General features: G+C 43.9%; 2 protein-coding genes across 5 annotated transcripts in view; one reads left to right on the top strand and one right to left on the bottom strand.

The window, feature by feature from the left end:
• LOC110405917 (mucin-5AC-like) overlaps positions 1-971 on the top strand; it is a 4,141-nt gene extending 3,170 nt beyond the window's left edge. The window contains exons 7-9 of the mRNA XM_021411751.1: positions 49-252; positions 639-792; positions 897-971. Coding sequence (XP_021267426.1) covers positions 49-252; positions 639-792; positions 897-971 — 433 coding nt within the window. The remainder of the gene's footprint in view (positions 1-48; positions 253-638; positions 793-896) is intronic.
• The window catches only part of TNRC6A (trinucleotide repeat containing 6A), a 42,850-nt gene continuing 31,651 nt past the window's right edge, over positions 1,002-12,200 (bottom strand). For 2 of the 4 annotated variants that reach the window (XM_021411266.1, XM_021411268.1), the window contains 11 exons: positions 11,916-12,044; positions 11,729-11,806; positions 11,259-11,469; positions 8,894-9,028; positions 6,637-6,795; positions 6,090-6,230; positions 5,485-5,592; positions 5,065-5,286; positions 4,276-4,346; positions 4,030-4,169; positions 1,002-3,815 (listed from right to left, as the gene is read on the bottom strand). In XM_021411266.1, the coding sequence (XP_021266941.1) occupies positions 3,440-3,815; positions 4,030-4,169; positions 4,276-4,346; positions 5,065-5,286; positions 5,485-5,592; positions 6,090-6,230; positions 6,637-6,795; positions 8,894-9,028; positions 11,259-11,469; positions 11,729-11,806; positions 11,916-12,044 (1,770 nt within the window). In that variant the 3' untranslated portion in view covers positions 1,002-3,439. The remainder of the gene's footprint in view (positions 3,816-4,029; positions 4,170-4,275; positions 4,347-5,064; positions 5,287-5,484; positions 5,593-6,089; positions 6,231-6,636; positions 6,796-8,893; positions 9,029-11,258; positions 11,470-11,728; positions 11,807-11,915; positions 12,045-12,200) is intronic. The other 2 variants (XM_021411267.1, XM_021411269.1) reach the window with 1 other exon arrangement.

Raw genomic sequence — 12,200 nt, 5'->3', positions numbered from 1 at the left:
CCGGGGAACGGATGGCGCCCGGAGCCCCGCAGCGCTCACCGCCCGCAGCTACCGCCGCTTCTGCCGCCCGGACGAGGCCGCGGCTCCGCACTGGGCGCGCCCGTGGCCGGGCTCGGGCAGCTCCCTGGACAACCCCGCCTTCAGCCGCTCGGAGGAGCTCCTGCACCTGCACCTGCCGGATGACGGCTGCTGCTGCCGCCGGGACCCGTTCAGCGCCGCGCAGCGCCCGGAGCCGCCCGCCCTCGGGCACGGGTGGGTGCGGGGCCGAGCTCGACCCCTCGCGTGCTCTCGGGTCCGACGGCGCAGCGCCCTTCTGCAGCCCGGGGCGGGGAGGGGTGGTGTGCCCCCGTGTAAGGAGCGGTGCAGAACGGCTCGGAGCTGCAGCGGGAATCGCCTCCGTGCCCGTGCGGGCTCGTAATTAGCTCAAGGGGTTATAACGGGAGAAGGGAGAGGGAAGCTCCTCGCTGCTCCCTCCGTACTGGGGCACCGCTGCTCTCAGAACAGCCCCATCTGGCTGCAGCACAGCGGCCCAGGGCTGCATCCGTAACCCTCCCGAGGCCCTGGGGCCGCTGTGCCTGGAACGCACCTTGACTCCCTCCCCCATTCTAATTCCCCCCCATTCTAATTCTAATTCCCAGCTTCCAGTACGGCTGGGACACGAGCTGCAGCAGCGTGAACGAGCCCATGGTTGACTCAGGTAAAGCCAGCGACATCTCGGTGTCCAGCTGGCCCGCGGAGCCCAGCCCCTGGGCGCCCTTCTCCCTCCTGCAGCAGCTCTCCAGGCAGCAACCGGTGAGCACTGGGCCTCGGCTTGGGGGCGCGGGGGTCGCATCTCCCCCTCCAAGCGGGGGGAAGGGGGTAGAGAGCCCCCCCAGTGCCAGCCCCTCTCTCCCCAGCACCCAGGCAGGCGGCCGCGCTCCTTCTGCGAGGGAATGGAGCTGGCCACGCTGGAGCGGAGCTGGACCGCCTGAGCGCCACAGACTGAAACACGGCCCCAAGCGTCAGCTTTAAAACCAACCACATTTTATTTCCACGTAACAAGCTCAGTGAAAGAATTCCAAACACTTTGACAATACAATCAACGCGGGTGTGATGTCAGTTCCACTCGATGCGGAGTCCTGGAAGGAAGATGATCGGGCAACGGTTGCGCCGGGGTCAGAGCAGACTGGGGAAGCCAGCTTTGGCTTGGGACAGCGTCGTTCAGAGCGAGTAGGTACAGAGAAGTGTCTAAGAACACACGGTGCTGGCATCCAACAGAGTTAATGACTTACATCCGGCAAGTTGAAAATAAAGGCTAACAGATTGTTGAAGTCACGTCATACTATGTACATATACGGTCTGCCCTATAGCCATTTCAGAACAAGCTAAGCCACTGTGAAGTGAAATACAAATTAAGCGCTGCTGCATTGTTTGTCATGATTAATGTAAATGAGGTATAAATTTAAACACCAGTACATTTGAAGCATTAAAGTTTATTTTCCAAAATGCTCTCCTTATTTGCGAGTGTCCTCTTGAGCATCTAGCCGGGCACAAATGGTGGGGGGGCATCTGAAGTATACCGAGGAGGAGGAGGGCAATGGGATTCCAAAGGTGCTCAAATAGAAAAGGAAAAGCAAGCTGCAGTTTTCTGCACTTAGATTCTCATCTCACGGTGGGCACGCTGAGGGAGAGTTTTGCTAGGGTAAAATGCGGATTTGTTCATAAAAACGAAAATCAGAAGGCTAAAAGAAAAAAAAAAAATCAAACTATGGGAATACAGAGCTATATCGTTCCATATTTTCATCGTATAGAAAACAGCCTACAAATAAAGTCACAAAAAATAGACAGTTATATGCTGAGCAGCCAAAAACATCATGATTTATTAATATCCGGAGAAACTTCATAATTCAAACACAACCAAACTGTACATTTTACAATCACATTCTATTTGTAAACAGTTAAAAGCCACTGACTTCTTTTGCATCTTCGGACACAAACAGTTAGAATCAAGGCAATGAAATGATGGCGATTTCTGCACTGTTCCAATTTTTACCCTTGCCTAGTCTCGGATCCAGGGACTAAACAAGCATTCTATAATACCTTGTGTGGCAAAAAGATGTAACTCGTTACTTTTGCAAGAAAGTATTTGCGAGAACTTTTCGAACATTTAAAACTTTTATACAACAAACAATTCTGTAAGCCCAATAACTTGGTTACAGTATGCATAGTTACTCAGTTCGGCTTTAAGGTACGACAGTTAAACGTTCACACAGTCACGAGAGCAGAAACAGAGCCACTGGATGGGATTACAAAAGAATCTGGATAACTACGGGTAATTAGCAAACCACCACCACTCACTAAGAAAAAGACAGCGTCGGAAAGCGGTTACGTCCAACTCCAGCTCCAAGCGGGTTTGTTTGTTTTTTTTTTTTTGGCAGAGAAAAGTCTTACAGAGCAATAAGTATTATCATCAGTGCTAAAAGTTGAGTTTTTTTTTTTTTTTTTTCCTATAAGAAACTACAAGGAGTTTTTACTGGGGAACTGGTTTTCCTGAGAGCCATGCTCTTTGATTTAGGAGACAGGAATAGAAAACAAAAGGACATGGCCAAACACTGTTCGTTATTCCCAGAGATAGAAAGCATCTTTTTTTTTCATTCTCAATTTTTTTTGTCTTTTTAAAAATTTTTAAAATGATGGAAGAGTAAACATTTTTCTCAAAAAACAAAAAAAAATATTCTGTAAACAAGAGGGTCCCGACACGGGCACCCCCAAAACAAAATTGAAAGCCTATTGAAAGTGCAGGACCCCCCTGGCTTGCAGGCTGGGTTGCAAGTCACAGCTGTGGCCACAGTTTTTTAAACTGTAGAGCTAAATTCTTTAGTTTTATACATGAAAAAACTGGTGCAATACTTTCATTCATAATCCTAAGTCAGCATCATAACTCGATCTTTAAACGCCACGATACCACAAGAAGGTAGGCATACATCAAGGCATAGTAGAGAGCGCACACTGTTTGTTAAGAACATCCTTGAGTAAACATTTACACGTGAACTGCTGCCTCCCCGATATTGCCGATTAGACAGAGAGAACATCATTCAGTGCAAAGTGAAAAAAGCTCATACTCCAACATCATCAGCAAAATGCAAAAAAAAAAAAAAAAAGGAAAAAAAAAAGGAATTCAAAGAATAAACATGATGAATATACACAAATGAGCTCATTCCAAGCAGTTTTATATGGATAGCACTATCTGGAAGTGTAAATATATACTTTTTCACATTATAATGTTGGCCTGCATGATTCAAGTATTCAAACTGATATGTTTTGGGCTAAAACAAAGTGGAAAATGTGCAGAAAGTAACTGTTTCCACAGGTGACCCCCTCGCTGTAGGTGAAAAGTCCAAATTAGTGCTGCTTTGTTACATCTTGAGGTCACAGTTTATTAGTTGAAAAAAGTAAAAGGTTACATGGACTCTCCACCTCCACCTAGGTGGTCAACAGAAAGGAAAGCGTTGATGGGGGATGGGCTGCTAATTCCCCTGGTGTCACTGCTGCTCGGGGTGCCCCACAGGCTCGTGGAATAGTTGGGGCTCCCCCAAAGTGAAGTGCCATGAAGGTCTCCACTGCTAGTTCCCGACAGCCCAGCACCATTCCAGTGATTTAGATCATTACGGTTTGAGAACGAATGGGAACCATCAATGGATCCGAGTCGGTTCTGGCTGGATCCAAGAGATTGCCAGCCAGGAGACGGAGTCAGAGACTGGCCTTGTGCAAAGAAGCGACTAATCTCCTCTTCACTGGCAAACTCAGCAAGAATAGTAGTGTTCCCTAAAACACACCTGCGGAAGGATGACAAGAGCACATTTTAAACAGGTTCCCTCCACCTCCACCTCCGTGTTAACAAAGCACTCCAAACACCCTGGCATTAGCCTGCTAGAGGCTAAGCTGCCACTGAGAATCCTTGCATCCCTGCACACAAAAAGTATTTGAACTCCGATACAACATTCACAACCGCTTAAAAGTTAGACCAAGAGAAGGAGAAACACAACTTACATGTGCAGAGATTTTTGTGCCTTCACTACCTCTTCTTTTGAACTGTAACGGACCAAAGCATTACCATGTGGGAGGTTAAGGTGGAATGTTATTAGTGGACCGTGCTGCATGCACAGAGTACGCAGGGTTGAGCCATCGATCTAAGGGCGAAACAAATGCAGGGGTGAGAAGAGGCAGCACAAAGCTCCGGCTGGAGCAGGGGCCCTGCCGCCCCCCAGCCCGCATGGAGCCGAGCCCCAGCCTTACCTGAGGTGTAAGGTTTTTCAGAACAAGCCAATTTGTTATTCTCCCTGAGCTGCTCTCACCCCAGCTTGAACCTAAATGAGAAAAAATAAGGCGGTTAGTGCCTTGTCATGCTGAGCACGAAGGCATTAGGAGAAGCACTTAAGAAGCTGCGTGGCAACTGACAGGAGCACTGATGAGTAAGAAAACCTCACGTAGTACCAGACTTTTCCAGATTTCAAACTGTTGGAAGTTTATCTTTTTTTTTTTCCTTAAGGAAGGTGGTAAACAATTCAATGTCTTTTCTCATTTCGTTTACTTTCTGAAAAGCTTTTATCATGTAAATAGAATGATAAATATCTACGCTGTGGTCAGATAATCATAACTGAAAAGAAATATACATCAAGAGTATTTGTTTCCATTCATTGCAAGCTAAGAATAGTTGTGAAGCTTGGCTAAGGATTCCCCACACCGTGATCTGGCTCGTTACTCTACGAGCCACCCTAGGAACAATGCTTATCAGGCAACTATATTCAGCTGCACAGATGTCAAACTCAGTAAGCCCCTGGAAAGATGTTACACACACGAGCAGAAATAACACTACTGTCACCCATGTTACTGCTGCACACAATATCTAAAAGAACCAACACAGCCCTAAAGCCAGTTTTGTCTGGTGGATCTTCAGCAATGCAGTCTAGGAGATACAAACCCGTTTTCGCTTTTGGCAAGATAAACGGTCCAGGGTACCAGCTGATAGCGACAGACAAATTATCTAGCTTAATAACCAAACAGAAACCATAAAGTCATCCTTACCAGGGGTATATCTGGCATCAGAATTTCCCCATCCTCCACCCAAACGAAGGGAACTATCCCAAGTGGATAAAGGTGGTTTCTGGCCTGTTAGCCCTGGAGGTGGGCGGGACGGAGCAGTGATGCTTTTAGGTGGCAAAGGGACCTTCCACAGCTCATGAGCCAGAGAGGTGTTAGTGACTGATCCAGGAGACCATGTTGATTTGGAATCACTGTTTCTGGCTACTAGAAGACAAAGATGACAACAAATCAATACACCACTGGAACTTTCACACATAAAAGCTGCTAAATGAGAGGAAAATAAAAAGCTTGAGTTACCACTCGGACGAGACCCCACAACTAATTTGTATTGACAATATAGTATCTCACTGAAGCACATGAAAAGCATGAAACACCTGCTCAGAGCGTATAAGCAGAGGTTACCTGAAGTGCTTTGTGCTGTACTGCTGAGGGAAACATTGTAGTTGGAGGCACGAATGGATGACCAGGCACTAGTTGAAGGCAGCGTGGTGTTCAAAGATGAGGATGACCCTGTAATAAAAACAGAAACTGCTCACAGGACAGCATGTCAAAATTGCAAAAAGATTAAAAGGCACGACTGAACATGTCTGCATAGTCAAACAAGGGACCTTCTCCACTCTGCTTAGTCCTCATTCTTAGCCAAAGGCAAGCAATGTCAAGCATACTCAACACCAGGAAGCACCTTGCACTCACCACAAGCAAAGCTCGTTCCATTACTGCAGTGGCTAGACCGCCTGCTTCCCAACACACTGCCTCTCTGTGCTCAGGAGGATTACATCAGAATGCACATCACTAGTACTCACTCACTCTTAACTGCATTCTTGGAATATCTGCTGCATTGCATCAAGCAGCAGTGTCTGATCCAAAGATGAGCTTTTCAGCCACGAAATCCACAATACAACAGATAAATAAGATGAGAAAGCAGCAAACATTTTCAAATAAACCCACTGTGTGACTGCAAAAAGCCTACTATGCCATCCATTGCAAGATGTACCACCTGCACGTACCACTGTTCCTGTCCCTGAGGTGGTCAACTTCCCGCACAGTATTAATTGAAAGATTGTTTATGACACTGCCAGGAGTGACGTAAGGGTCAGTTTCAGGGTCGATGTTTGGATAACCTTTCCATGGCTCACCAGGACGAAATTCTACAAACAGAGATACAGAAAAGAAGTTTTTGTGTTGGCTTTTTTTTCTGTTGTTGTTGTTATTATTTATTTTTTTTGAAATCAGGAGATAGCTGCCTTAGCAATATGTCCCTCAGTGGATGATTTAGAGTCCAAGACCTTTTAAGTACTTAATTTACCTATTTTAGTCTTTGCTTTCTTAATTTCTAGTTTTTTGGTCCCATCTCACCAGGGTAAAATTTCCAAGCAGGGAGATGCGTTTCTCTGTGCAATAAAACTACTGCTCTCAATTTCTCTCTGGTAAAAGCACATCCTTCATGGCTTTCTGTAGATTGTTTTCCTGACCCTCCACACGTAACGCCCAAGGAATCTGGAAAAATGCTGAGCAGGAGGAGCCATGCAAGCAGTGAGTGCTGGTGGTGCTTACCTGGTGGCCAGTTAACACTGCTAGAGCCATTAGGCGATTTGGCACGGGGCCAGCCATCCCCAATTGATCCAGGAGGACTGGCTGGTGAATTACTGCTGTTCATAAAGTCATATGGAACAAACGGAGACTCTTCCAGCCTGAAACCACTTGAAATAGCACCTAGGTTGAAAGAAAAAAAAAAGTGTCATATTTTCTACACGCAGTTCTGGGTATAAATTGCACACGTGTAAAATAAAAACAAGCCCATGCAAAGCAGTCATAAAATACATTCCAGCATACTGTTCTCTTATCACGTTGAGTTACACAGAACGTCATAGAAGTGCATATAATCTAAAATGGAAGGTCTCTGAGTAACTCAGGAGAAAACCCTCAAGAATACAGTCCCATGCAACCATCTCAAAACCAATACATCTGTAAATTTAACTAAAATATTAATTCAAGAGGATAAAACCATTATGTAAGACTCCAACTGGATAACAAGTTGAGCAAATATATCTGAGGAAAATGCTCTTGAAGAAGTACCTACTAAGTCTGAAAAGACCTTTAACTACTGCAAAGCTCTACATTTTGCTCGTATTTCTGTAAGGAAAAGAAAAATTTACCAGCAACAGAGCAAGAAACAAAAGCAATGTTTACAATTCTGTGCAAATCCTGTAAGAACTTTAGAAGTTATGGAGCAAAACAGGCATATTCTACAGTTTTAGAGGAATATATAACTTTTACTGTTGATTTAGTGCAATAGAGTTCAAATGATCAAATTCGTAACAGTGTTCAGAAAACATTTCCTACAGTTAAAGCAGCACCAGCACTTCAGACTTCTGTGGGTAAGAATTAGCTGAAGCTTAGAGCAAGCAAGTGCAGTAGCAGGATGTCCTCACTACATGCTTCAGGCAGCAAGCTATTTCATAGTATTAAGGCAGCTGACAAATCTAAAAATATCCAAACAATCTGAAGACTGAACAGTAATAGGAGACTGGAGACATTTTTAACTATCTTTAGACATAGAACCTTTGTGCTACAGACTCAGATTTTGACTGGATGAAATTTCAAGCAACTGAAACAGTTGAAACGTCACATGAATCCTGATCACTGGAACGAAATATCATAGAACCACAGAATAGCTTAGGTTGGAGGGGACCATCTAGTTCCAAGCCCTCTGCCATGGGCAGGGCTGCCACCCACCAGATTAAGTGCCCAGGGCCCATCCAGCCTGGCCTCTAATGCCTCCAGGGACGGGGGTGACCACTGCCTCTTTGGGCAGCAGTGCCAGTGCCTCACCATCCTTTGAGTAGAAAATTTTCTCCTAACATCTAACCTACATCTCCCCTCTTTTAGTTTAAAGCCATTCCCCTTTATCCTATCACTATCAGATAGTGTTTAAAAAAAAAAAAAGGTTCCCCTCCTGCTTGTAAGCTCCCTTCAAGAACTGTAAGGTCGCAATGAGGTCTCCCCAGAGCCTCCTCCTCTCCAAGATAATGAGTCCAACTCCCTCAACCTGTCTTCATAGGAGAGGTGCTCCAGCCCTTTGATCATCTCCATGGCCCTCCCCTGGACCTGCTCCAACAGCTCTGCATCCCTCCTGTGCTGGGGACCCCAGGCCTGGACACCATACTCCAGATGGGGCCTCACAAGGGCAGAGCAAAGGGGGACAGTCACCCCGCTCCCCCTGCTGCCACCCCTCTGTTGATGCAGCCAATGTGTAAAGCAACCAAGCCTACCTCCTCTAAAGCAAAATACAGCAATGGAACTACTCTACTCCTTCTACACTCTCCCCATTTTTAGAATGCAAATACATAACTAAAAATCTATAGCTAAAAGGTATGAACTGTGACCAGAACGCGTGCACACAGTTGAAGTACCATAAAACTCCTTACAGGCCAGCACAGTGGGGCAGGGGTTGGGGTGTAGCTACAAAAATCTAAAGCTAGCTTTGAAAATGTATGAAGAATTCCAATTCAGATTAAGGTAAAGCTAGCCAGCAATATGCACACTGAAAGCCTTAAAAAGGAGTGCTGCACAACGTTCCTACTAATCTCATCACAAGATCATTTCTGTAAGTTCTAATATTAAGACAGCACTGGGCTGCTGTACAAGATGAGCAGCAAGCTTAGCACAGACAACGCCATCAAACCTACAGCTACAAGCAACACCAGTGTTACAACTACAAGCATAAATAAAACAAACGTGCATCTTACACACAGAACCTGAAAATCCGAGGTGCTAGGTCAGATGCTATTTAAAGATGTATTTAACATACCATGTTTGCTGGAGTTTTGCTCTAAAGATGTGTTCACAGAAATGCTGTCTACTGTAGTCCATTTCCTCAATCGAGATTGTGCAGGCTCTTTAATACTGCTCATATCCATGTTTACATTCAAGTTTGAGTTCATTCCTAAAAGATACATACAGCTTATGAAAGACAGACTAAAAGCTTTTATTCCATTAATTACTACTACTGTCCTAATCAACATTTATGAGCATATTACTACAGTTATTTCATGCTTCCAAGTCTGTATGAGAATCGTTAGTTTAAGTAGCACTTAATGCAGTGAACTTACTGCAGACAGAAGCTAAGCTAAGCAATGCAAAGCACTCTGAAGTTCTCAGCTGATGTCTTCATGCAAAAGTGTCAGGGGAAGAAGCCATTGTGGAAGAGAAATCAGAATGTAAACATTTTAAAAAGTGTGGCATTTTAATACCAGAGTAGCACTGGCATAACAGCTGAACTCATCTGTACAAAGCACAAGGACTGTACCTTGAAGATCTATGCACAGCTCTAAGACAGACCTCCTTCCCAGCAGGAGAGTGTGTCTGCACATCCCTATTCAGAAAAGTGATGTACTGGTACTTGCAGTTAGACCCTCAACCCCATTCTTATTCAGGCTTTTTAACATTCAAAATACTTCACTCTGTAAAGGAATTAGGATGTGACCACAGCACTGGTCAACTGAAGAACACACACACACACACACACACACACCCCTCCCCCAGATCTCTGCTTCTGATGAACAAAGGTCTGGTGAATTCTGACAAATTCAGTTACCCAGAACGTGCATGGGAATTCCTGCACTCATTGCTACATCTCCCGATGCTGACACTAGAACACGGACAGAATAACACACCACAAGATTTTCCAGAAGACAGTTTGGCAACTTCTGCTCCTTCCCACATGACTTTGCTACTCAGTAGCACCCTCCAAGTGCACAAAAACTCCTCTTGACTCTATTTTTCACAGAGGGGTGAAGAAATTCCAGCAGCTTATTATTTCTTCCCTAAAGCCATTTAACTGGACTAAGTGCGACTCCACTTGCTTCTATGACTACACAGCACTACACCAAAGAGATCCCAAAACATTCATACATACTGCAGGTTCCTGAAACATAGCAATGACTGAGGTGAGAAAGCAGCTGCTTAATGATATTAAACAACATTCCAAGCAAAGAAAAAAATCTCTCTCATGGAAACCACAATAATCTAATATAGACAGGATGCAAATACTTGGCATGAATTTTGGCAAGAAAGTTTAATATTCTTTTTATTAGAACTAATAGTGCCTCTAATAGCTAAGCAAACTTCATGTCTCCACCTTGCCCTTTAGATAAAAGCAGTAGTTAATCTCGATGCCAATCAGCAGCAGCAACCATTAAGCAACAGCCTGGACTTGAGACTGGCCAAAAGCAAAATTGCAGTGTGCCACATGCACTGCAGCAGCATGGCTTGCACCGGCTCCCTGGCTCCAAAACACTTCACCTACAAGCACAAGGATTTCAGCAGCAGTCTCAATTAAACAAATGTTTTCTATGAGAGGCAATGAGAATGCAAAGGAAACCAGCTAAGCAGAAAAGGCGGGATTGGAAGAGCACAGAAGAAAAGCAAACTAAAAGGGAAGGAAAAAAAAATGGGGGTAAAAACAAGGGTAAATGGTATACAGTTGTATTAAGATAGCATTTAAAAGGGACCTAAAATAAGGAGAAAATATACAAGCCTGGAATTTCTGAAGTAGAAATTGGACTGAAGCCTGGAAATGTAGGGAGAAAGAAACAGGAGATACTTGTATTTATAGATGTTCAGACATTTGGTCTGGTATGAGACAACCATTCTTTAAAAATGCAAAACTAAAAGCTTTCTCTTCTGGACAGAACAACTAGAAGAGAAATTCATTTTTTGTTTTACCCATATGATTCCAGATTAATTGAAAACTTTCTTAAAATTCAAAGAAATGTGACCCCTTCAGTGGGTTCTTTGTATGGTTTCTACTTCCTTGAAGTCCTTTATCTTCGGGATATGTGACTGCAAAAGGACTTTGTGTCATCTATGGCACCCATAGGGTAAGCAAGAAATAAAAGCAAACAGACATACTATCAAAACATAAAACATTCTGCACTGAAACACTGACAATCATTTCTGGGAATAAGTGCACTTGTGGAAAAAGCTGTTTGGTGAACAAAACTAACTGGATGACTCCCATAAAGAATTACCACTACAGTTAAAATTGTAAGTGCTAACAGGATAACAACCACCATTGTTTTCAGAGGAAAACTCCAGGCAAAATTAAAAAAAAAGGCTGTATGTCCTTTGTCACATAAATATTGACTGTATGAAGTTAGCATGAAAAAACTCACCTATAGGGAAGCTGCTGAATGAATTTATTGGTGATGGGCCTTTCTGTAGCTCAGGAGTAGTGTGGGGTATGACATTCTCAAGGAAAGATTTTATGGTGGGTTGATGGAGTGACTGCTGCTGAGAGGGTGGAGTTTGCTGCTTCATTAACAGGTTTGGATCAAGCTGACGGGACTGTTGCATCATCTGTTGCTGCATACTAAGAGATCGACCCTTAAAAGAAAACAAAGCAGTTACAATATCAACAGTCAAAAGCTCTTCTACACTTAAAGATAATAAATCAATCTTTATGTTTTGTGCATGTCAGCATAGCAAAAACCCATGATTAAGCTAAGTGTGTTCCTTTAACACTTGTCAAAACCCAATTCATTCTCGCCCACTTTTATAAAGCTTATAACTAGAAACACAGCTCAAGACGAATGACAGTTTTTAAAATTTGTTTGAGAAGTTAATAATAAAAGTCTTTATTTACCTGCTGCTCCTGCTGTTGACGACCACCAGAAGGCATGCTTCTTTGATTCTGCACTTTTTGCTGCTGAGCCAACAACCGCTAGGAGACAGTGTTTTGGTGGTGTTTTTTTTAGAAAAACGTACAGCTGAGGTAAGTTTCTACTTGTATGTTCAAACAGAACACAGAGCATCTACCTTTTTTATCTTACCTGTAACTGGGAGATCTGAGAAAGCTGGTTTAACTGGGACAGTTGATTCAACATGGCTACCTGTTGTGGGCCAAAAAGGGGGCTCAGGCCACCGTTGTTTGGTGCATACTTCAGTAATGATACCGGAACCTGCAGAACGGACCAGCACAATCAGTGAGTGACTAGCGTGTGCAAGAAGTTACACTAGCTGTAGGATATTACAATCCCAAGTTAACTGTTACCTATTTTCTGAAGCACTCATCAGGACAAGTAAGTTTTCAAACATTTACAGAATAAATACCAACA

The sequence above is a fragment of the Numida meleagris genome, chromosome 13 (assembly GCF_002078875.1).
Source record: "Numida meleagris isolate 19003 breed g44 Domestic line chromosome 13, NumMel1.0, whole genome shotgun sequence".
Classification (NCBI taxonomy): Eukaryota; Metazoa; Chordata; class Aves; order Galliformes; family Numididae; genus Numida; species Numida meleagris.
The sequence above is the reverse complement of the archived record's forward strand: the minus strand, read 5'-3'. Positions and strand labels throughout refer to the sequence as shown.